Source organism: Juglans microcarpa x Juglans regia, chromosome 3D, assembly GCF_004785595.1.
Source record: "Juglans microcarpa x Juglans regia isolate MS1-56 chromosome 3D, Jm3101_v1.0, whole genome shotgun sequence".
NCBI lineage: Eukaryota > Viridiplantae > Streptophyta > Magnoliopsida > Fagales > Juglandaceae > Juglans > Juglans microcarpa x Juglans regia.
Genome location: NC_054598.1, coordinates 20,006,723 through 20,029,304, shown reverse-complemented (window position 1 = coordinate 20,029,304; position 22,582 = coordinate 20,006,723). Strand labels below are relative to the sequence as shown.

Genomic DNA, 22,582 nt, shown 5'->3' with positions numbered 1-22,582 from the left:
CTGAGACAGTTTTTGTTATGTATGTGGCTTGTGTCTACCTGTTGCATCCTTTTGCCGACAGTTTGTCCAATTACTCAGAGTTTTGAAACATAAAATAAAACAGAATAACACAGCTTAAACAGCCAGACCCTTATAAAAAATCTTTTGCATTGTTGTATCTAATTATTGCTAAGTCAGATTATTACAGTTTTATCTTATAAATCTGTAATGGTTGCTGATATGGTTGTATCCCAAAATAATTGTTCTAAATTCCTTGCTAATTCCAGAATACATTGACTGCTGTTGCACAAGAAGCTGGCACTCTGTCATCTGCATCGACTATCCCTCAGCCTGTTTCATTACCTGCTGATAATTCTACAAGTTCTACCATTCCTGTATCTTCAATATCTAGCTTGAACCAAGTAACTTCATGGGTGCCCTCTGCCCCATCTTTTTTTATGCCTCCTGGAATGCCTGGAACTCCTGGTACACCTGGTCCTCCTGGAATAGCAGCGCCTGCTCAAATTTCTTCTAATCTGACTGTTCTATCTGTTGCTACTGATTCTTCCTCTTCAGCTGTCCCAAGACCCACTATGCCTACAGCCCCTGTTTTATCAAGTTCTGCTGTCCAGCCTCAGATTTGCAGTCCCTATGCATCCTTTCCTGCCATGGCTGCTCCCCCTCAGGGAATCTGGTTGCAGCCTTCACAGATGGGTGGCCTGCCCAGGTCACTGTTCCAGCCATACCCTGCTGCTTTTCCTGGTCCCTTTCCTTTGCCAGCACGTGGTATGCCTCTCCCTTCTGTTCCCTTACCTGATTCTCAACCCCCTGGCGTTACTCCTTTGGGAACTGCACCGACAATATCTGTGTCTTCTGCTGCTTCTGGTCATATGCTGGCAGGAACTTTGAGGATGCAGCCAGAATTACCTCCTCCGGGTATTGGTATGCCGATGGTTTCGTACTAATTACTGATGAAACAATGTATGATTTATTTTTTCTTCTTTATTGATGTTGTGTGGAGTTCTTTTTTCGCTTCATTAGTGTCACTCGATATATTTGCAGATAATAGGAAAAATGTAGAAGAAGTTGGAACCCAAGATGGAGCTGCTGTTAAGGAACAATTAGATGCCTGGACTGCTCATAAGACGGAGGCAGGAGTAGTCTACTATTATAATGCTGTGACTGGAGAATCCACTTATGATAAACCTCTTGGCTTTAAGGGGGAGGTATTTTTGTGATTGTGATTTGCTCTTTCCAAGTACTGGTTATCTCATTCCCTTTGTGAGATTTTGTTTGGGATAGGTGATCAAGAAGTTCTATTCATTAGAAAATAGGCATAGCCCAAGTACACATGACATATATATGAGTAATACCCAACTAGAATTTACAACTGAGATAAAGAAATCATGGATATTTAGCCCATTAAAATCTGTTGCCCTGCCCGAAAGAACAAAGTTTTGAAAAAGAAAGCTTTCAGCTCATCCATTGTCCTCCTGCGATCCTAAAAACTTCCATCATTTCTCTCTCTCCAAATGCACCAACACATACATATAGGAACCATCTACCAAATTGTTGCCACTTGAGGATTGCCTTGGAGGCCTCTCCAACTTGCTCAAAAATCCACTAGCCTTCTAGGCATGACCCATGATATTACCCTTCCCACTAAAAAGTCATCCCAAATGGTCCTAGCCACCTCACAGTGTAGGAACAGATGATCCACCATTACACCATTCTTCATACATGTGCAACACCAATTTAACACCATGATTCGACGTTTCTTTAAGTTGTCTACAGTGAGAATCTTGCCTAAGGAAGCTGTCCAAACAAAAAATGCTACTTTTAAAGGAGCTTTAGTGCCCCGTTGGTTTTGAGTAAAATTGTATGTTTGGTAAATTTATAAAATGTGCTTTAAGCATCTAAAAAAAGCTGAAAACCAATTGTTTTAAAAAGCACCAAATTGAAGCTTTTGTTGAAAAGCTTTTGTAGATCATGCTGAAAACCATGGTAGCAACTCTAAAAGTGCTTTAAGCATATGTTGATTTGGTAGAATGATCTAACCATGAACTTAGCTTTCTTTGAGGGGCTCTAACTGATCTTGTCTTTAGTTTCAATGGTCACTCTTGTGGAATACAATAAAGCAAAGAACTCAGTGATGACATCCAACTCCCAACCCTGTGCTACTGTGATAAAATTAACATTCCATTGAGGGGAGCCATTAGGAAAATCCAAGAGATAAGCTGCTGAAGCATCCTTCGTGAACTCAAATATTGCTGGAAATGTGTCTTTAAGGATTCAATCACCACACCATTTGTCATGCCAAAAATTTGACTCGAGAGCCTTCACCCACCTCAATATGCATGGTTTAAAGAAAGCCTCCCATCCTCTTGTTGTGTATTTCCACAATCCCACCCCAATACTCCCCCAGATAATGGTGCACATACCGTTGTCCAGTTCACCAGATGAAATTTGAACTCTCCCACTCTACAGGAAATCCCATTGTTGTTTCTCAATAAGGTTGGAAACCTTTGTGGGAAGTGAAAACAAAGACAAGAAATCTGTGTATAGGTTAGAGAGGGTACTTTTGCTTAATGTAAGCCTACCCCCTTTGGATAGGTATAACCTCTTCCAGGTGGCTAGTCTACACTCCACCTTTTCAATCATGGCATCCCAAATACCCTCTGACTTGAAAGTAGCACCCAAGGGTAAGCCAAGGTATTTTATGGGTAAGGAATATACCTTGCATCCCGAGAGACTAGTTAGATTTGCCACGTTAGGAACATCTCCCACAGACAAATTTGGACTTCGATAGATTCACTTTCAAACTGAAGACGACTTGGAAGCATAGAAGAAGCCTCAAAGATTGAATGTGGCCTTGATTTACTCCACAAAAGATGAGAGCATCATTGGCCAATAAAAGGTGAGAGATTTGAGAGAGCCATAATTTCCATTCTCCACTGAGGAGCCCGAGAAAAAACCACCATCCACAGGACCCTTTGTGAGATTCTATCATTGCAATTTCATTTTCTAATTAATTATGACTCTAAAACAGCTTTTGGAATGTTGGCAGGTATGCCTTTTGATGTGGATTTTATTGTTGAAGCTTTTAATAGTTAGACCTATATATATATATATATATATTTTTTTTTTTTTTCCCTGTAAAACCCATACAATGGTATCATGTTTTTATCCTTCATTCCAAACAAATATTTGGAAGCAACTAAGAGGCTTTGAGTGCCCATAAATAATTGATATTTTTTGGATTCAAATACTAATGTTTTGCTAGATATCATGAAAGCTTCATTGCTACAAGTTTTTGAAATAACTACCTAATATTTGGGTGAATTTCCCAGCTACCCTATATGTTAAACTATGTTAAATCAGAAAAACCCGATCAAAACTACTCTTCATGTTTAAGTTCTTCACTCTATCCAACAAAGATACACCAATGATTTTCTTTTGAGGTAGGACTTTTTCCTTGCTGTACTCGGGCCGTTGGCTTCCCCAACAAAGTTGTACATGGATTATTGAGTGTGTTACTATGAATAGTGTCCAATTTCCAACATCCCCCTACCACTGCTACAATTAATGCTATAACTATCTGGCTTTGTGAGGAACATCTAGATCATCATGGTCCCTGCATTCCGGCTTCCAAAGGCGATCCTCCATCCACTTCCCCTTTTCTGTGTGCCCAAAAGCCTGCTTGCCCTGAACCCCTTTCCGATTCCCTGACCCAATCTCATGACTCATGTGAAGCAAGCCCAGCAGGTCCTCCCTTAACTTGTCCCTAGGCTAAAGAGATACTGTATATATCCAAATAAAAATTTATGTTTTCATAATTTGGCATTACTAACATCATTAATAAAATCATTTACTTATAAAAAAAAAAAAATTGGCATTACTAATACTCTCTCTCTCTCTCTCTCTCTCTCTCTCCAAGAAAACCCAGACCCCTCCATCCAAATTGAAAATGCCAAACTACCTATAAAAGAAAATAATTTGGCATTACTAAAAACTTGTTATTCAGAGTACACATGAGTTGCTAGAGAGAAGAGCCTGGAAAGTGGCATTTGTTTTTACTTTAAATATAAAGATGTTTAAACATTTAATCTTGCGGGCTCTCCTATGACTTCTCTAGGAATTCTCTATGCCTGGAAGGTTATTTTCAATTGGTTTTGTTTCGACGAGCATTTGTGACTTTTAGAGATAATTTAATTTTGAGGTTTCCTTTACCGCATGGCTTTCAAATATTTTAAGGAAGTTTCTTAGAACTGGAAACTACTTCTTTGGCTATTCTGTCTGACTTTTAGATTACCCTCAGTGCATCTAATTAAATATCACCTTTTTCTTGGTTGGTACTGTTGCAGCATGATAAAGTACATGTGCAGCCAACTCCAGTTTCAACGTAAGTTCTGTTATTATTCTTCATGGTATTGGAATATTAGTTGTCTTTCATGTTTTAGACAGAGTTCTGAGTCATGCCAAAGCATTTAATTGGAATAAAAAAGTCTATTAAAAATCTCAATCAGAACTTGAGAATGAATGGAAACCATAACAGATCTATATGTGTTTGCTACTGAAGATACAGTCAGAAGCATACTTAATGTTATATAATTTACAGATGATCCCCTGAGATTAGTCGGGACGTTGTTCCGGACACCCGGTGCCAATAAAAACAACATAATAATAATTTACAGATGATCTGTTTTGGTCCTGTCCTTGGTGTGTGGGAAAATCTGAAAAGTCCTCTGATTTTACGCAATATTATCATTAGAGTTTCTGTAGTCTACTTTTTTTGGCACTGTTTTCCTCTTAACTATTAGAGTTGTTGCAGGTTATCTTCGCTGTCTTAAGCAATGCCTTAAAAATTTTCCCTCTAAAGTGGTGCCATGTTTTCCTTGTGGACAGGACTAGCATATTGGGTACTGATTGGGTATTAGTCACCACAAGTGATGGTAAAAAATATTACTACAACAGCAAAACAAAGGTATGGGTTATGTTGAGATTACTGGGTGCTTGAAGACTCTCCCTGTTTTTCTTGTCCTCTCTCCCCCCTCCACCCCAGCCCCGGGAAAGATTCTGCCATGTTCTTCAAATCTGTTTAGAGCTAAATTAGTTTAGTTGCATTCTCTGTTTTCTCTCTATACGCTTCATTTTTAGGCTTCATGATGCCATGTGAGTTTATGCCTTCTTAGCAAAAACAGCTTTAGTTCTTGAGATCAGTGCAAGTCCGTCTATAATTTGTAGTCTAGCCAGTGTGTCTACCATTATCTAATACATGTGCATGCATGCAATAATAATTATTGTTGTTTTCCGACGAATAAGATAATTTTATTCAAATGCAGAAGGTGTAATTAAAAACAATTCTGAAAATGTAACACCCTCCCCCCCCCCCGCGGCGCTCCTTTCCCTCCATATTAAGGATGCTGAGCCATGTATAAAAGATTCTACAAACATAAAATCCTCAAAAAATTGTTTAGTAGCACTTATTAAAAAACCATTTGAAGAGGCCGAGGGCCTATGCACCGCCGGGATTAGTAGGGATGCTGTTCCTGGAGACTCAGGCCAATCAAAAAAACCATTTGAAGAGCAAGTGGTTCAGCAGGTGATAAAAGGAAGGGCTAAAGATAAGGCTTCGAGTCCCGATGGCTTTTCCGTAGATTTTTTTCAAACTTGTTGGGATGTTGTTAGTAGGATATTGTGAAGGTTTTTCATGAATTTCATTCATATGTGAAGTTTTAAAAAAGTCTTAATGCAACCTTTATTGCACTTATCTCAAATAAGCCCGGGGCTTTGAATGTGAAAGATTTTTGCTTTATTAACCTTGTTAATGGATTTACAAAATCATATCCAATGTTCTTGCCAATCTTATGATTATGGTCATGAAGATGATTATTTCGAAGCCCCATAATGCCTTCGTCAAAGGGAGACAAGTTCTTGACGCATGCTAATTGCCAATGAATGTTTGTTTAGATAGTAGAATCAAAGCGGGAGTGCCAGGTAGTTTATGTAAGCTGGATATGGACTTGTAAAAAAAAAAAATTTATGTAAGCTGGATATGGAGAGGGCTTATGACCATGTGAATTGGAAATTTCTATTTGCTTGGGAGGTTCGGTTTTGGGGAAAGGTAGCATAGTTGGATCGCATTGTGTCTCCACTGCTCGCTTCTCGATCTTGGTGAATGGTATGCTAGATATCTTTAACAACTTTCGGGGACTTAGACAAGGGATCCCCTTGTCTCCTTTTCTGTTTGTTATTGTTATGGATGCCCTCAGTAGAATGCTGGAGGCCACTATTGGCAGAGGTTATCTATATCAAGCTTTTTAGTGGGTTTCCCCTAGTAGTCTCGACAATGTTTCCCATCTTCTTTTTGCAGATACATTGCTTTTTTTGTGATACGGATCATGGTCATGTTCATTCATCGAGGGGTCTCTTGCTTTGCTCTAAAGCTGTCTCTGGCTTAAAGGTGAACCTTGCAAAGTCTAAAATACATCGGTCTTCCCTTGGGGGCTGCTTTTAAGGCTAAGGCTATATGGGATGGTATGCTTGAGAAGATCGAGAGAAGGTTGACAGGATGGAAAATGATGTACCTATCACAAGGAGAAAGAATCACATTAATTGAGAGCACTTTCCCTAACCTTCCTGCATACTTCCTATCCTTATTTCCTGTGCCTACAAGTGTGGCAAAACGTATTGAGAGAATTTTCTGCTCTTTCTTGTGTGGTGGAATCAAGGATGAAGCCAAGTTTCAACTTGTTAGTTGGGAATCGATTTGCTTCCCGATCTCAAGCGGAGGGTTGGGGGTTTGGAAGCTGAGAACTTTTAACAAGGCTCTTCTTGGGAAGTGATCATCATGGAGAGACATTGTGGAAGGTTGTTAAAATTCTAAGCATGTGAGTGCTTTCCCCCCCGGGGGAGGGGGGGGGGGGGGGCGTTGATGCTCCAATGAAGTAAGAGGTGCAATATGGTGTGTGATTGTGGAGAATTAGGAATCGATCCGTGGGGTTATGCAAGTCACTTCAGATTTGTTGTTGGTCAGGGATCCATAGTCAGATTTTGGCATGACCTTTGGTGTAGCGTTAAAGCTCTCAAGATTGCGTGGTAGGGATGAGGCGGATAAGATGGATTAGATTCATTTGAGGAGTACGAAGTTCATTGTTCAATCTTTGTACAAGGTTTTGACACATCAAAACTTTGATCCGTTTCCTTGGAAGTGCATATTGCCTCCCAAGGTTGCTTTCTTTGTTTGGACTGCTTCTCTTGGGAAAAGCTTGACCATGGATAGTCTAAGGAAGCGAGGGCTAGTTGTGGATTGGTCCTATATGCGCAAAAAAAAGTGGTGAAGCACTGGGTTATTTATTACTTCATTGTGAGGCGGCTAGGGTCTTATGGGATTAGAAGAAGTGGACTTGCGTGGGCAATACCTAGACGGGTGGTGGATCTCCTTGCTAGTTGGAGAGGCCTTAAGGGTAATCACCGAATTGCTACAATGTGGAATGTGATTTCCTCATGTCTCATGCAGTATATTTGGTTGGGAAGGAATGATAAGAGTTTTGAAGATCTAGAACACTCGTTGGATGATCTTAGATGTTTCTTCTTCCATACTTCATTTTTATGGGCTTCTGTTATTGTCCTCAATGAGACTAGTTCCCATGATTTTCTTGTATCCATATCTAGATCCTAACTTGTAAGTAGGTGTTCTAAATGTGTACTTCCTGTGTATTTGGGCTTCGCCTATTTATTTGATCAAATAAAATCTTATTTTACCTATAAAAAAACCATAGTCTTGCACTTTTTCATAAAAGTTCCATAATCGATAAGATAATGTAAAGAAATTCCCCAAATCAACATTAAACTTAAGTCTGGTCTCATCTCAGTCTTCTTAAGCTACTATTCCTGGCCAGTGGACTCATCATGAAACACTTCTTCACCTGGGTCAGTCAAAACATAAAAATTGATGTTAGTAAGCAACACGTGACACATTAATAAATTCCCCATATATCTGAACCAACGTCTCTTTGAGGGTGCGGATATCAAAGGGAAAAGGAGACTCCCTTAGCGATGCTGCCAACAGAAATCAGGGGATCATTCCCATCCTCAGGTGCAAACCCATCAAGCATTGACCCAGTTAGTGCAGAAGTATCTGAATTCCCAAAAAACACCCTTACCATTGCGAATGCGGTTGGAGATGTTCCTGAATCCGTCCATGTTTGTTGGACCCTGGTGAGCAAGTAAGGTGGGGTCCTACGCTAGAGCATCTTTAAAACTGCCCGTCTTACCTCTAATCTAAGGAGGATACAGCCAAAAGAACTGCCTTTAGCCAAAGCAAATGGATTGGGCATTACTACTGCATCTTTCGAATACTTGAAACATAGAATGCCTACTTTCCCCTGCCAGCTCCAAAAATTGGACTCAATAGGACGCCACCTTGAAATCCCCATCTCTAAAGGGCGTCCTTAGATATATCACCTTAATTGAAGATCATCAGGAATTAGCACTCAGTACTGTAGCTATAGCTGCTCCAAATGATTATTATTGTATAGAGATATAGATAAGAAGTGCAAACTATGGTTCTGAAGTTATATGTTTGTTTTTCGCTACATCTTGTATTAGGGTTACTCTCTGGGCTTCTTAAAGAAATGAATTTACTTAAGAAATACTTGTTTGTGATAAAGCTGTAGAGTGCTTGTTTGTGATGAATATACAATAAGTCGTTCAAATTTAAATAGAAACACAAATCTCTTACATTTCTTTGGTTGCTGTGGTAATCTTACCTGGTTTGCGAACATGTTGAAGGCATCCAGTTGTGTTAAGGTTCCATTTCATGTTCATTGTAGTTAGTGCGTATTGCCCTGCTTGAGAATGTTAGACAACTATATTTCAGGTGCTTTTATTTTTCCTTTCATGTACTGGCTTAGTATCTGGAGTTGTATTGGAAAACTCTACATTTATGATGTTTCCCCAAGTTTTGCAACTCTTGTTTTGTATTGATTTGCGAGTCACGTTTACTCATAAACTACCAGCCTATAAGTTGGTATCAGTTTAAATGTTAGAACTAAAACATAAGAGAAGATGCTTAAATTTAATCAGATGTTACTCTTTACTCCATAAATTCATTGTTATTCGTTTCTTTATCAGATTAGTAGCTGGCAGATCCCAAGCGAGGTGACAGAATTGAAAAAGAAGCAGGATGGAGAACATTCAATATCTCTGCCACATGCTAATTTATCAACTGAAAAAGGATCTGCTCCAATTAGTTTGAATGCTCCTGCTATTAGCACAGGTGGCCGTGATGCTATGGCTCTTAAAGCCTCGGCTGTTCCAGGATCATCATCTGCGCTGGATATGATAAAAAAGAAGTTGCAGGACTCTGGATCTCCTATTACCTCCTCACCTAACCCTGCACCATCAGGAATAGCAGCATCAGAGTTAAATGGCTCTAGAGCAGTTGATACCACAGTTAAAGGTCTGCAAAGTGAGGACAGCAGAGATAAGCTAAAAGATGCTAATGGGGATGGTAACATGTCCGACTCTTCCTCAGATTCAGAGGATGCAGACAGTGGACCGACAAAGGAGGAATGTATTATCCAATTTAAGGTATCTTGCTCCTTTTTTTAATCTATAAAAAGGTATCTTGCTTCCTTTTTCATTAAACACATTTAAAAGTGGGAAACTTAATCTCCTGCTGTTGTTTGCCTTGCGCTTTTGAAATCCAAGTATATTGTTATTACCTTTTTAAAATTTGATTCTGATTTTTTTATTGGAATATATTGATCTATAAAAATATTTAAAGTAACCATGTTTTTCCTATTTGTAATGGACAATCCTTTTCCTCCAGAAACCTACCTACTTAAGTAATGAAAACGGTGTTTGTATTAGTAATGACTGAAACTTGTAGTTATGATTCAAATCTTATTTTCTTTTGTTTTATAATTCAAATATACCAGTCCAAGGAGATTTGATTCAGTGAGAAACATCTACCCTTGCCTTGTGTAAGCATTATAATAAATTATTATGTTCTCTTCAAAACAACTGATAGTTTCTTGTCATGCATGAACTTTTATTTAGTTGTTAGTGAACTTTTTACAGCTAAGTAATTATGTTATAAGCTTCATCGTGCTCGTGGTATAGATCCTTATGAACACCCCCCCCACCCCCCCCCCCCCCCCCCCCCCCCCCCCCCCCCCCCCCCCCCCCCCCCCCCCAACCCCCAATTCCACGCTTGTGGTCATTCTTGGATGTTTGAGCTTGCATCCAGTTTAATGAATAAGTTCCTCCATATGCAACTTTAAATATACCTGTTGATAAATGCTAATGATCTGGAATTTATTCTTATGAAATTCATAGGAAATGCTTAAGGAAAGAGGAGTGGCACCATTCTCAAAATGGGAGAAGGAATTGCCAAAGATAGTGTTTGATCCACGCTTCAAGGTTTGTTGGGTCTAAAGGTTTTTTCAGCACTGTGCGGAAATGAAACAAAGTTTTACATCTTTATTGTTTCAAGGCTATTATGTTGACTTTGTTATAACTGTCATTTTGCACATAACTATAAACATTTGTGTAATGCAATAAACTCTTGCATCCATATTTTTATGGTCATGATCATCCTATTTGATCATTTATCTGAGTGGGAAGGGGCCAGATTTTGACTAGGCCCATTTTTTTACTCATACAAATAGGCTCAGCTTGGCTTGACATGGCCCAGATCTCTTTCTAATGTTATTTGTGCTTATATATCTTTGAATTAAAATATGATAAATGAGAATTAAACATTAGACCTTGTACTATTTGGTTTAAATTTGCCCTTTAATATAAAAGACTACATGGCCCCAATCTTTTCTTATTTACTTAAAAAAGAAATCTGAAGGAGTACATTGGTGTTTAAGAATCGTACATGGACCTAGGTTGGCTAGCCTGGGTGTACCGCTCCTAGGGCTGGAAATGAGCTGCAAGTTTCCACCTTGAGTTTGGGTTAGCACATTAGGTCTTAATGAATGGTGCTTGCTCACCTGCCTAGCCTGCCAATAGACAGCCCTATATTGGATCAAATGGCCTCTCTTTCTTGCATAACTTGGGTTGGAGGATGGGTCATTAGTTCAATCCCATATTTGTGTGTAATTTGTTTATACACAATATACGTGCATTTATTGATTAAAAAATGTACACAATATACATATATATGTTTGTATGTGTCTTTATACACGTGTATGTCTGCGTGCTAAAAGATAAATAAACACAATAGCATATTTTTTCCTCCCCCTCTTTTCTGCCTTTTTGGTTTTGCTTGTAGGACTCTCACTTATGCTCGTGATCTTTTCTTGTAGCTGATACATTCATAAGTTTTTTCTTCGATTCATTCTTCCACGAATTGTGTAAAATGAAAAAAAAATCATCAAAATTCAAGATCTAATAACCAAAAAGGAAAAAATGTTGTCAGAAATGGACTACTTCTCAAAATACATTTGATCATTGGACTTTATGATGATCTTCTGCTATTACATAGTTCATAATTTAAGGGGGATGTCATATGGAAGATGAATTTGAGGGGAGAAAACATGTTGCTGCCATATGGAAGATGATTCCTTTGTGCTTGATGTGGTGTCTATGGGAGATGCTTTGAAGACAGAGAACGCTCAATGGGAGAACTTGGGGATTTTTTCTTTTGTACTTTGTGTTTGTGGGCTAAGGCTCTTGTATTGAATGATGATAATTTTCAGGATTTGCTTTAGTCTCTTTTTGTTTCTAGTGTGAAGTAGGTATTTCCTTTGTATACTTCTTGTGTACTTGGACTTTGCCTATTTATAGGTTCATAGTGCTTGATGTGGTGTCTATGGGAGATGCTTCAAGGACAAAGAACGCTCAATGGGAGAACTTAGGGATTTTTTCTTTAGTACTTCTGTTTTTGGGCTAAGGCTCTTGTATTGAATGATGATAATTTTCAGGATTTGCTTTAGTCTCTTTTTGTTTCTAGTGTGAAGTAGGTATTTCCTGTGTACTTGGCTTTGCCTATTCATAGGTTCATAGGTTCCTGTAAGTGAGTAGGTATTAAGGGGGATGTCGTCGTCAGATTAATTCTCTTCCCTGTTCATAGGTCCCTATAAGTGACTTAAGATATTGTGAAATTAATTGATACTTTTCTTTATATGGGTCAGTGGTAATTCTCTTCCCTGTTCATGGGTTCCTGTAAGTAAGTTAAGATATTGTGAAATTAATTAGGACTTTTCTTTATATAAGTCAGTGGTGATCAATACTTAGACTTATCCTAGGCCTTCAAGATGATCCTTCATTTGGTCTTATCATATGAGCAATATCATTTGGCAGTTCTTATTTTATTCGACATGTATTAGTATGAGATTTTGGTGCCTTGAGTGCAGTGTGTGGAATAACATGTGTCCAGCATGGTTCCTCTATCTCATATTAATAGCAGCTTGTGATGGTATATCTGCAGTTTTGTCTGTTGCATCCAGGGCTGCTCTCTTTTGCTGATACTGTACTAGAAAAGGGGTCTGCCCCTTTATCATGTTGTTTTAGCATGCAGCATCAATCGCTACTTTCCTGTCACATTATATTAAGGAGTTACATTTTCTCTGATACTTATTGTGAAAGACCTGTTGCAGGCAATTCCAAGTTATTCAGCTAGGAGGTCATTGTTTGAACACTATGTTAAAACACGTGCTGAGGAGGAACGGAAGGAAAAACGTGCAGCTCAAAAGGCTGCAATAGAAGGGTTTAAGCAGTTACTGGGTGAAGCATCAGAGGTGTCACATATTAGCTGAATGAAAATCTTTTTTTTTTTTTTGTTTTTGTTTCTAATGTTCGTTAATTATATATTTTGGATTCAGAGCTGTGGATCAGTGATCTTTTATTGACCTCTTGACCCACTTCAATTTTCAGGATATTGATCACAATACTGATTATCAAACTTTCAGAAAGAAATGGGGTGCTGATCCACGGTTTGAGGTTTTGGACCGCAAGGACCGGGAACATTTATTGAATGAAAGGTATCACTTGAAAATATATAATAGCCCCAGTTTTCTTAGCATTGTACGTTTGTGCATGGAATAGGTAAAGCATTTAAGGGTACCATCATCTATTTGGTTCCTAATTAACTAGGAAGTAGTTATCAGTGCTGTCAAGGCGGTGCCTTATTTTGTTGGAACATAAAGCCCTGCTTTACGAAAATGGCGGGTGATGGTTGTTTATCCCCTTAGAAATGCTAAGCAACACCACAAGCATGTGCTCAGGTGGTCACCAATATATGTTGTTTGGCTGCAGGGGTCCGTAAGCATTTCGTTTTGGATCGTTTCATTTTTAAGCTTGCCGAGCTCTATTTTAGCCAATTTGAGATATTTACGAGCTCTATTTTTGCCAATTTGAGATATTTAATGTGTAGATGATAGAAGGCTGGTGTGACCCTGTGGTATTAACTCCATTCTGTTTAGACCTAAATGGGACATATTTGCCATTGGGTCCCAGCCATTTTCGGTCTCTGCGTTGTTGGTGACAAACATGATTGAATTGGTCAAGGTGATAAAAACATCTATAACTAGACATGCTACCCAGCTGAGGTTGATTATCGTTATTCAGATGTGGAATGGATGTACAAAAAACACAGTATGAGGAAAATATTTCGGTTTGCTTTTTGTTTTACCCCCTTTTTGACACATTTTTCTTCATTCCTTCTCTTAGTGGTTGCAGATACGCTAAGTAAATACTTTGTTCAAGCTGCTTTGGGTTGATTTCTTTTCTTATTTTTATGTACTTTTTCTTCTTGATACATTGATAACATTGCTTTTAAAGGGTTTAATATGGTAATTCTATCCAAGTTGATCTGACCATAGGAGAATGGCTAACTTCATCTCCCCCTGCCCTCTCTCCCCCCCTCCCTCACCCCCACCATGTAGTTTGGGATAATTCTTTGAAGCTGTGAAAGGTTTTATTTCTGTTTAGAAGTGCCTCTTTATTGATTTGTTCATAGTCATGTGCATGATGTACTTATAAAACAAAAAAGGTTCACCTGTTGTAGCCTGGGAAGATGACACTATCTAATGCCAATCCAGAACCTAGCTTGATATAATTCACATCACCCGCATGAGTTAAAATCTGGATGTCATTTTCTTTTTCATTAATTGATATGACTATTTTATTAAAAAAGGAGAAACCTAGGATACATCTTCCTCTCAGGTATTTTTTATATTTGTTTGGTAAACAAAATTTCATTGATAATAAGGATAGGTATAATTGAATATATACTATAATATCTATAAAAGGAGAAGACAGCCAAATGCATTAGACCACTCAAAACAAATGTTGTAGGGATAAAAATTTCAGCGCAAGAGTAGACAACTCAACCATGTTGAAGGCATGCATATTTACCATTAAGGCATATAGATACTTGTTCCAAATTGAACTATTTTTGATACTGTCCAAAAATTCCTCCTCCCCTCCCCGCCCCAAACAAAAAAGAAAAAGAAAACACATCAACCACCTTCGGAGGCATCGCCACTTTAACCCAAATGCTGTTAAAAAAAAGACCAAATGTCATTAGCAACTATTTACATGGCATTAATCAACCCTTTTTCATTTGATCATAAAATCTGGTTGTTTCTTACAGCCAGTTGATTGCAATTATCAAAGCTGGCCCTTTTTTCTCAATTGTTTATGGTTGGATTTCTTCAATAACTTGGTAATAAAATATATTTTGATGGGGATCCTTCTTATTATCATATTAATTGAAGACGCTTATTCTTGAAGTGCCTCCCTTGTTCTTTTGTGTACACAAATATTAAAACTAGTTTAACATAATCTATTTGTAATAATTTGTCAATAATGGTGGCCTTGTCAGGTGTGGTTGACTTATCAAGGACTCTCTTATGGAGTCTTCTTTGTCATCCAAGATTTTTTTGGGTGTGGGGCACTAAATGAGCGTGCCTTTCAGTGTGATAAATGATGTTGGTGTCCTTTCAAAAAAGCAGTGTGACCAGAGTGTGAGCATGTTATTCAGGTTTATGTCTCAAGTCAAAGTCCCCTTGTGGTCTTGAGTTGTGCCTTTTGTGCTTGTCAATATAGATTTATTACTTATAAAAAAGTCTCATGTCAGTGTCTGCTCAGCATATTTTGTAATAGACTTAACTAAGCTGTTACATTTCTGCATAATTTCTTTTACTTGCATCCTTATTCAAATTTATATTGAAATGTTTCCTAGACAGAAAGTTCTTAGAACCCTTGAAAGCAACATGAATCGCAAGTAATAGGCTAGAGACAAGATTCTCGGGTCCACTTTTGGTGTGTCCTTTAGCCCTATAATCTCTTTGGACTAGCATGGTAATTGCCTATTGTCTTGTCAGATTCAATCATCTAGTTAGATAAGGTTTCTACACCACTTTCAGGGTCTTTCCTTTAAAGAAAGCTGCTGAAGAAAAGGTCCAAGCATTACGTGCAGCTGCTGCCACGAGTTTTAAGTCCATGCTTAGAGAGAAAAGAGATATAACTGCCAATTCCCGTTGGTCCAAGGTATGCGCAGTTATAATTTGTTTTGAGTATATAGTTTCAACAGAATGCATTTTTAGTGTCTTTAACTATATAGCTTTGATTATAGGAATATAGCTGTACAAATTATTAAATTCATGATTTTTTTCAGTCGTCGCGCGCTAGCTTGTAGTTGAGGGGTATAGTAGGGGTGCCCCTTTATCAAACTTATATTTAATATAAGGTAAGCTTTTTGGAACCCTAGTTTTGGAGTTTTCCCCAACCTATACCAACCTAATAAAAAGCGGGTAATTTATCGTCGTATTAGAGCAGGAAGTGTCAGTTTTGTGAGAATGGCTGAATCATTGGCCTTGTGATTTCTGTTTATTATATAAACTGTATAAAGAATTCTATACATGGAAAGAAATAAGTAACATTAACTACAAGTCTCCTAATATATTCTCAGTCTACACAACTTTTCTCTCCGTACCCAACTTTTCCCTCCCAAAAAACCCTAGCCTCCATCATCCCTTCAACCTTTTGCCACTGTCCCACTCTCGCCGGCGGCCTCTCTAAACCCTAGCCTCCATCCCCGTGATCTTGCCACTGTCTCTCTCTCGCACAGAGATAAATCTAGTGTCAATGCCGACACTCACCCACCCATTCTAGTCTGGCGAGTGACTGCGCACCGCTGGCACAAATAAGATCGCTAGCCCCCAGAGACTTCGCCGAGGGTCGTTCGGCATTGGCAGGCCTCCGGGGACATGGCTTTTTACTAGATCTGTTTCTGGTTTCTGTGTTCCGTCATCTCCTCAGGCAGCTGATCTGTGTTCCCAGCACATCCACCGACACAGACAAGACCGGCGACTCCAGCAAGGGACTTTTGATGCCGGTACCATCTCCGACAACCAAGTTTTTGAGCAGTCTGGTTTTTTTTTCACCCTGCAGATCTGGTTTTTTCGAGGTCTCACTCCAACGATGGGAAGTTTGTTCTGGTGAAAGGTGTTTGATCTGGGGAAGTTTAATCATGGGCATTCTTAAACACATTTTAATAGAATCAAAGGTGTTTATAGTGTCTATGGAGGGTGGAAAGTATTGTCGTATCACAGAAAGGGGCATGAAGGTAACCAAGGAGATGGTGCTCAGTCATGCCAGTTCTTATTGGCTAGCCAGTATAGTGGAAGAATGTGTTTTATTGGAGGGAGGGAAAGACTTCTTCAAGACTTTTAGGGATGGAATTAGAGGTCTGTTTGTTCATAGGAGGTAGAACGCTGATGGGCATTTTTTGGAGGTAACTAACTATTGTGGTGGTAGGGGGTCATGGTCTCTTAGTGATCCCGGAAGGAGTGGAAGGAAAGGGTTGGACGAGTTTTTCTATGGAGTTAAAACAGAGTTTGGCTAAGAAGGCTCCAGTCCTTGCACCACAAATGAACAGAGAGGTAAAGAAGGGGAAGGAGATTGTGAGGTAGTCCAAGTCGTATGCAGAGGTGGCGGTGGAGTTCCGAGTCATCCTCTGGCGGTTGAACAAAAACACAAAAAGGGAGGCATGGCAGGGAAACTTTCATGGGACTTGGTTTGAAGAGGGAAGGGGCAAAATGCTGATTACCTGAAATGGATAGTTGTCAAGGAGAAAACGAGTTGCAGAGTTATCTGCATAGTTTGAAAAAGGAGGTAACGAGTGTGAAGGAGGATTTGAAATTGTTTAGAAAGGAGATAAAGTCTTGGATTTTTAAGATAATCAAAGGTTTGGGCCCCTGGGCTTGGGCCAATGTTTGAGGCCTCTAAAAATAGGAAAAAGGAAGTTTGCTGGGTGTAATAGTTTGAGGCCAGACAAAGGCAAGGCCAAACTTGGGCTGGGCCACATAAGCCCACTTTGCCTTCCAAACCTGAAATGGAGGCCGAAGCTTCATTTGCCCGTGTTTGAGAGGGGCTCCACTTCTGCGCCAGTTTCACAGTCCAACGGAAGTCTTGGGCCAGAGGAGACCCTTATCTCGGCGCCGGTGACAACAGCTCCTACGCAGAAATGCACGCAAGCTTCTATGGAACACTTGGAGGAGGTTTCTGACTTGTCCCCAGTCATATTGGCGGAGAAGGCGACTGGTTGGGTATTAGAGAAGTCTACGACAAGAGCAGAGCCTGTGAAAGGCTTGGACACGGTGGGAAGACACAGATAACAACGATGGGACCCTTGGCTCTGGTTCCATCATGTGATCATGGTGTAATGCCGACGTCTAAAGTAGGGTCCGTCGAAGCTGCACACACAAGGTCGCCAGAGGTGAAGGGACTTGCTGTCAATCCAGAATCTCTAATGGAGAGTACCATTGGTGTTGTTGAGGAGGCACAAGATTTGAACATGGGTTTATTGTTGGTACTGTTTGGAACTATGTCAAGCGCTACATCAGGGGAAGACGATGTCCCCTTGGTATCTTTCCCTCCATTAAACAATATGGATGAATCATCTTTGGATTGGGTTTTGTAAAAGGTTATTGAGATTCAGCATATTGTGGGAATCTCACATGGAGGATGTGAAGACCAGTTTAAAGCTCTAATCACTGAAATTGAGGTGAGCCACTCACGTGATACCAAATCAAGCTTTAAGAAAAGCAGGGAGTTGAAGCGTCTTTTTTGTGCAATCAACTATGACAGTAAGGGTGGAAGCTCAAGTCGAGGGCAAAGAGGTTGATGAATGTTGGGTAGTCTTTTGGATAGAGGGTATTTCTGATGGAGGTTGGGCTATGGGAAACATTGGGTTGGGGTTGGGGAGGTGTGATTTATTCTAACTCGGGCTTGATGCATGTTGGGTAGTTTTTCGTGGGCTTTTGGGGGCAATAGGAGCTTTCTAGTATGGGTTAGAGATTTTCTTGTATACATCCAATGTACTTGGTTACTCCTATTGATATATATATATATATATATATAATACTTACTAAAAAAAATATTATGCTTATTGTACAGAAGAGTAAATCAAGGAAAGAAACATGGAAACAAATATGGACATCAAAGCCCCCGCAAATTGATGCGGGTTGATCAACAAGCATCAATTTGCTACTTAGGAAGCAATGTTGATGACGAGTGAGAGCCTTGGTGAAGATGTCAACAATTTGTAGTTCATTAGAAATTAGGGCTGTGCAAAAAAGTATGCAACCTGGTTCGTCCGTAAGACCCGATCCGACTCGATCCGAAAATGCGGTTTGAAATAGCTTGCGGGTCGAACCCGCTGAAACCGACTACACGTTTTCACAATTGATCTCAAACCCTAGCTGTCATCCCTTCCCATTTCTCTCTGTCGTCATATCCACTTGTAGTCGATTTAAAGCACGAGTTGGAGCATGTTATACGGATTGTTGATCCATTGTTCAACCACAAGGAAAATCCTCAGTTTTATGCCAATTTGGAAGAACAAAAAGAACAAAATAGAGCATTTCATCACCGAAAAAAACCCAACCTTATAAAGTACACGAACGAACCAACGATTAAATTGAAGAAGAAAAGCAAGGCTTGCTTGCATCAACCGTGAGGAGCTCGGTCCAAGCACCATCCAGGAATCCCCATAAAACCCATATCGGATGCTCTGCAAAAAATGCCCATTTCATCACGGGTCCGATAAAAACCAACATGAAAGTGAAGAACTCAGCACCTAAGAGGAGAATCGAAATTGATATCAGGGAGCTCTTGTGGCCATCACTGTCACCGTCACCCGCGAGTGCCACAGCTAGAGCCAACAGGATCCACGCAGTGATGTCGTTGAACGCAGCTCCAACCATGGCGAGCTCTCCCACTCTGTTACGATTGAGGTTACGGTTGAGGTTATGGTGAGCTCCAACCCAACCATGGCGACCCATCCCTTCTTGTCGAACGTAGCGATGTCGTTGACTTCCTCTGTTAGTTCCTCTCACTCTCGCTTTCTCTCTATGTTTGTGTCCCTATACCCCCTTGTAAACTCGATCTGACATCAATCTCGTTTGTATCTTATTACTCATCAAACTCGGGTCGGGTCGGGTTGGGCTGCTTATTTTGTTCTGTTTGACGGGTCGGGTCGGTCCTAAACACTAATCGGGTCAGTCGGTGCTCACCCCTAGTAGAAATGTGTGGAAGAGTGATAACACGAGCTTCAAAGGCTTCATGGATAGAGTGACAGTCGCCTTCAATATGCTTTGTGCGCTCATGATAGACAGGATTGACTGTGATCTGAATAACACTTGTATTATCGACGTGTAAAGATGTGGGATCGGTCTCAGGGAAGTCTAACTCAGCAAGCAAACTTAGAAACTCTGTCTTGCTTTTACTTTTCCAGAAGATCAACGCATCACCTAAGAACATGCACCAACCAGTGATAGAGCGATGTGTATCAGCACAACCAGCCCAATTACCATCGCTATAAGTAGCAAGACGAGGAGAATTGCCTGCAGGAAAGAATAAGCCACGGGCAGAAGTGCCCTGAACATAGCGTATGATCCTATGGACAGCAGCCAAATGAAGATGACGAGGAGTCTGAAGAAACTGGCTGACTCGCTGTGCAACAAAAGAAATGTCCAGTCTAGTAATGGTGAGATAGACAAGGCTAACCACCAACTTCCGATATAAACTGGGATTAGCAAGTAAGTCACCCTCTTCTTTGCGAAGCTTGACATTTAATTCCATGGGAGTATCGACAGAGGTAGCCTCCTGTAGTCCAGCTGTAGCCACCAAGTCACTAGCATACTTATATTGATTGAGTGAAATACAAGAGGGACTACGATGCACCTCAAGACCAAGAAAATATGTGAGAGACCCAAGATCTTTCATATGAAAGGACTTTGAGAGATGAGTCTTGAGCTGGACAAGTAAAGCATAATCGCAACTAGTGATCACAATATCATCAACATAAACCAAAAGAACAACAATACCCATGTCTGATTTTCGAAGAAACAATGAAGTGTCATACTTGCTTTGCTTGAATGAAAATTATAATAAAGTGGTTCGAAAGTTATCAAATCAGGTTCTTGGAGCTTGTTTGAGACCATAAAGAGAGTGACGGAGTTTACACACATGTGAAGTTGGAGAGGGAAACAATCTCGGGGGTGGCTTCATATAAATATACTCTTTAAGATCCCCGTGAAGAAAAACATTCTTGACATCCATCTGATGTAGTGGCTAGTCATTGGAAGCAGCAAGAGCTAGAATCGTATGAACAATTGTCATCTTAGCCACAGGAGCAAAGGTCTATTCATAATTGACACCATATTCCTGATTATTCCCAAGTGCAACAAGCCGAGCTTTGTATCGATCCAAACTGCCATCAGATCGAACCTTAACTAAGGACAAGGCTCAATGTCCCATGTGTGATTGGCCTCTGGAGCGGCAATTTCTTCCTGCGTAGCTTGTCGCCAACAATCATGCTTGACAACGTGTGAGTAGCATGTGAGAATATCAAAATTGGACAATGGAGCAGTAAGAGCTGAAATAGAATGGCCAGAACTAGAAGAAGGAAACCCATACCTATCCAGAGTTACAGACACTCAAGGAAAGCGACGTACCAAAGCCTCTGTAGGTGCTGCAACTGACTGATTCTGGAGCGTGGTAGGATTAGATATCGGGTGAGCCACCAAAAGAGAAGGTGGGCGGGAGCGTCTCATATATACAATACCTGGTTTAAAGCGAGAGCTGACTTGATGAAGGTCAGAGAACTGCTGCTCAAAGGAGGGGAGGACCACAGTAGAAGAGGACACAGGAAATAAATGTTGATCTTCAAAGAAAATAACATTCTTAGAAATGTGTGTACAATGTAATGTAGGATCATAGCAAACAAATTCCTTTTGACACACATTATATCCCAAGAATGCACATCTAACAGATTGAGCAGATAATTTATGTTGCTCATGAGGAGGTAAATGAACAAAACATACATAACTAAAGGTACGAAGATTATTGTAACTAGGTTGCTTAGCAAACAAGCGGAAATAGGGAGACTCCATATGTAAGATTTGAGAAGGTAAACGATTAATCAAGTGAGTAGCAGTTTTTAGAGCCTCAACCCAGAACATGGATGGAACAGAGGATTCTAATATCACATCTAGGAGATGACGATTTTTGCATTCGGCTACTCCATTCTGTTGTGGAGTAGCAGGACACAATCGTTGATGAATAATACCTTTCGAAGCCAAGAATGCCTGAAACTCAGTAGACAAATATTCACCACCAGAATCTGTGCGTAGTCTTGATAGAAGTAGAAAATTGATTGTCAACATAAGCTAAAAACTTAGTGAAATTACAAAAAAACCTCATATTTAGAGTGAAGAAAATAGACCCAAGTAAATCTGCTATGATCATCAATAAAAGTCACATAATATTTAAATTTTTCATGTGAACTAGCCGGGGAAGGTCCCCAAACATCACTATGGATAAGATCAAAGTAGTGAGAAGCTCTACTAGCATGCAAAGGAAAGGGAAGCGTTTTGCTTTTACCAAATTTGCAAGAATCACACTCAAGAAATAAAGAAAAGTGTTCTTTATTACCAAGAAAACCAGAGTGCAATACATGAGATAAGATCTGAGTATTAGAATGGACTAAATGACGATGCCACACCATACTAAGATCTGGAACATTATTACAAGCAAAAGCTTAATAGAAAAAACTGGAGAAAGTGCTGGAACAGGCAAAAATAGTGGAAACAAGTGCCCCACTTTAGGTCCCTTCGCGATCAGCTCCCCTGTTACATGGTCTTGCACAACACAACCATCACCGGAAAAATTAATAGCATAATTGTTATCAACTAATTGACCAACAGAAATAAGATTCGTGGAAAGCTGAGAAGCCAGAAAAATATCAATCAACTTAAAAGAGGCATCTTTGACAACAACTATTGGCAAAGAACTGCCATTGGCAGTCTGAATAGCAAATTGACCAACATAGGGTCAAACATGACACAGAACAGTGGGATTATTCGTCATGTGATTAGAGGCCCCCGAGTCCAAGTACCAGAGTTTAGTAGAAGTGTTACCTTTGAACCTCATTGCTGATAATGCCAAAAGCTTCATCTGTTGCATCATTTCTGGTGTGCAGTAATTCGCTGCAGGAGGTGCAGGAACAGAGGAAGCTCCTGAAGAAGAGTCATGTGTTGTAGAAGTTGCTACTGGAGGGGCAATAACAGAAGTCTGA

The 22,582-nt window shown here is 39.9% G+C and overlaps 1 protein-coding gene across 2 annotated transcripts in view; it reads left to right on the top strand.

Moving 5' to 3' along the window:
• LOC121254750 (pre-mRNA-processing protein 40C) overlaps positions 1–22,582 on the top strand; it is a 54,966-nt gene that overhangs the window by 11,915 nt on the left and 20,469 nt on the right. The window contains exons 4-12 of one of the 2 annotated variants that reach the window (XM_041154897.1): positions 267–915; positions 1,042–1,205; positions 4,344–4,381; positions 4,885–4,963; positions 9,115–9,573; positions 10,324–10,407; positions 12,594–12,734; positions 12,871–12,977; positions 15,366–15,489. In XM_041154897.1, the coding sequence (XP_041010831.1) occupies positions 267–915; positions 1,042–1,205; positions 4,344–4,381; positions 4,885–4,963; positions 9,115–9,573; positions 10,324–10,407; positions 12,594–12,734; positions 12,871–12,977; positions 15,366–15,489 (1,845 nt within the window). Of the gene's footprint in view, positions 1–266; positions 922–1,041; positions 1,206–4,343; positions 4,382–4,884; positions 4,964–9,114; positions 9,574–10,323; positions 10,408–12,593; positions 12,735–12,870; positions 12,978–15,365; positions 15,490–22,582 lie in introns of both variants that reach the window. The other variant, XM_041154896.1, reaches the window with a different exon arrangement.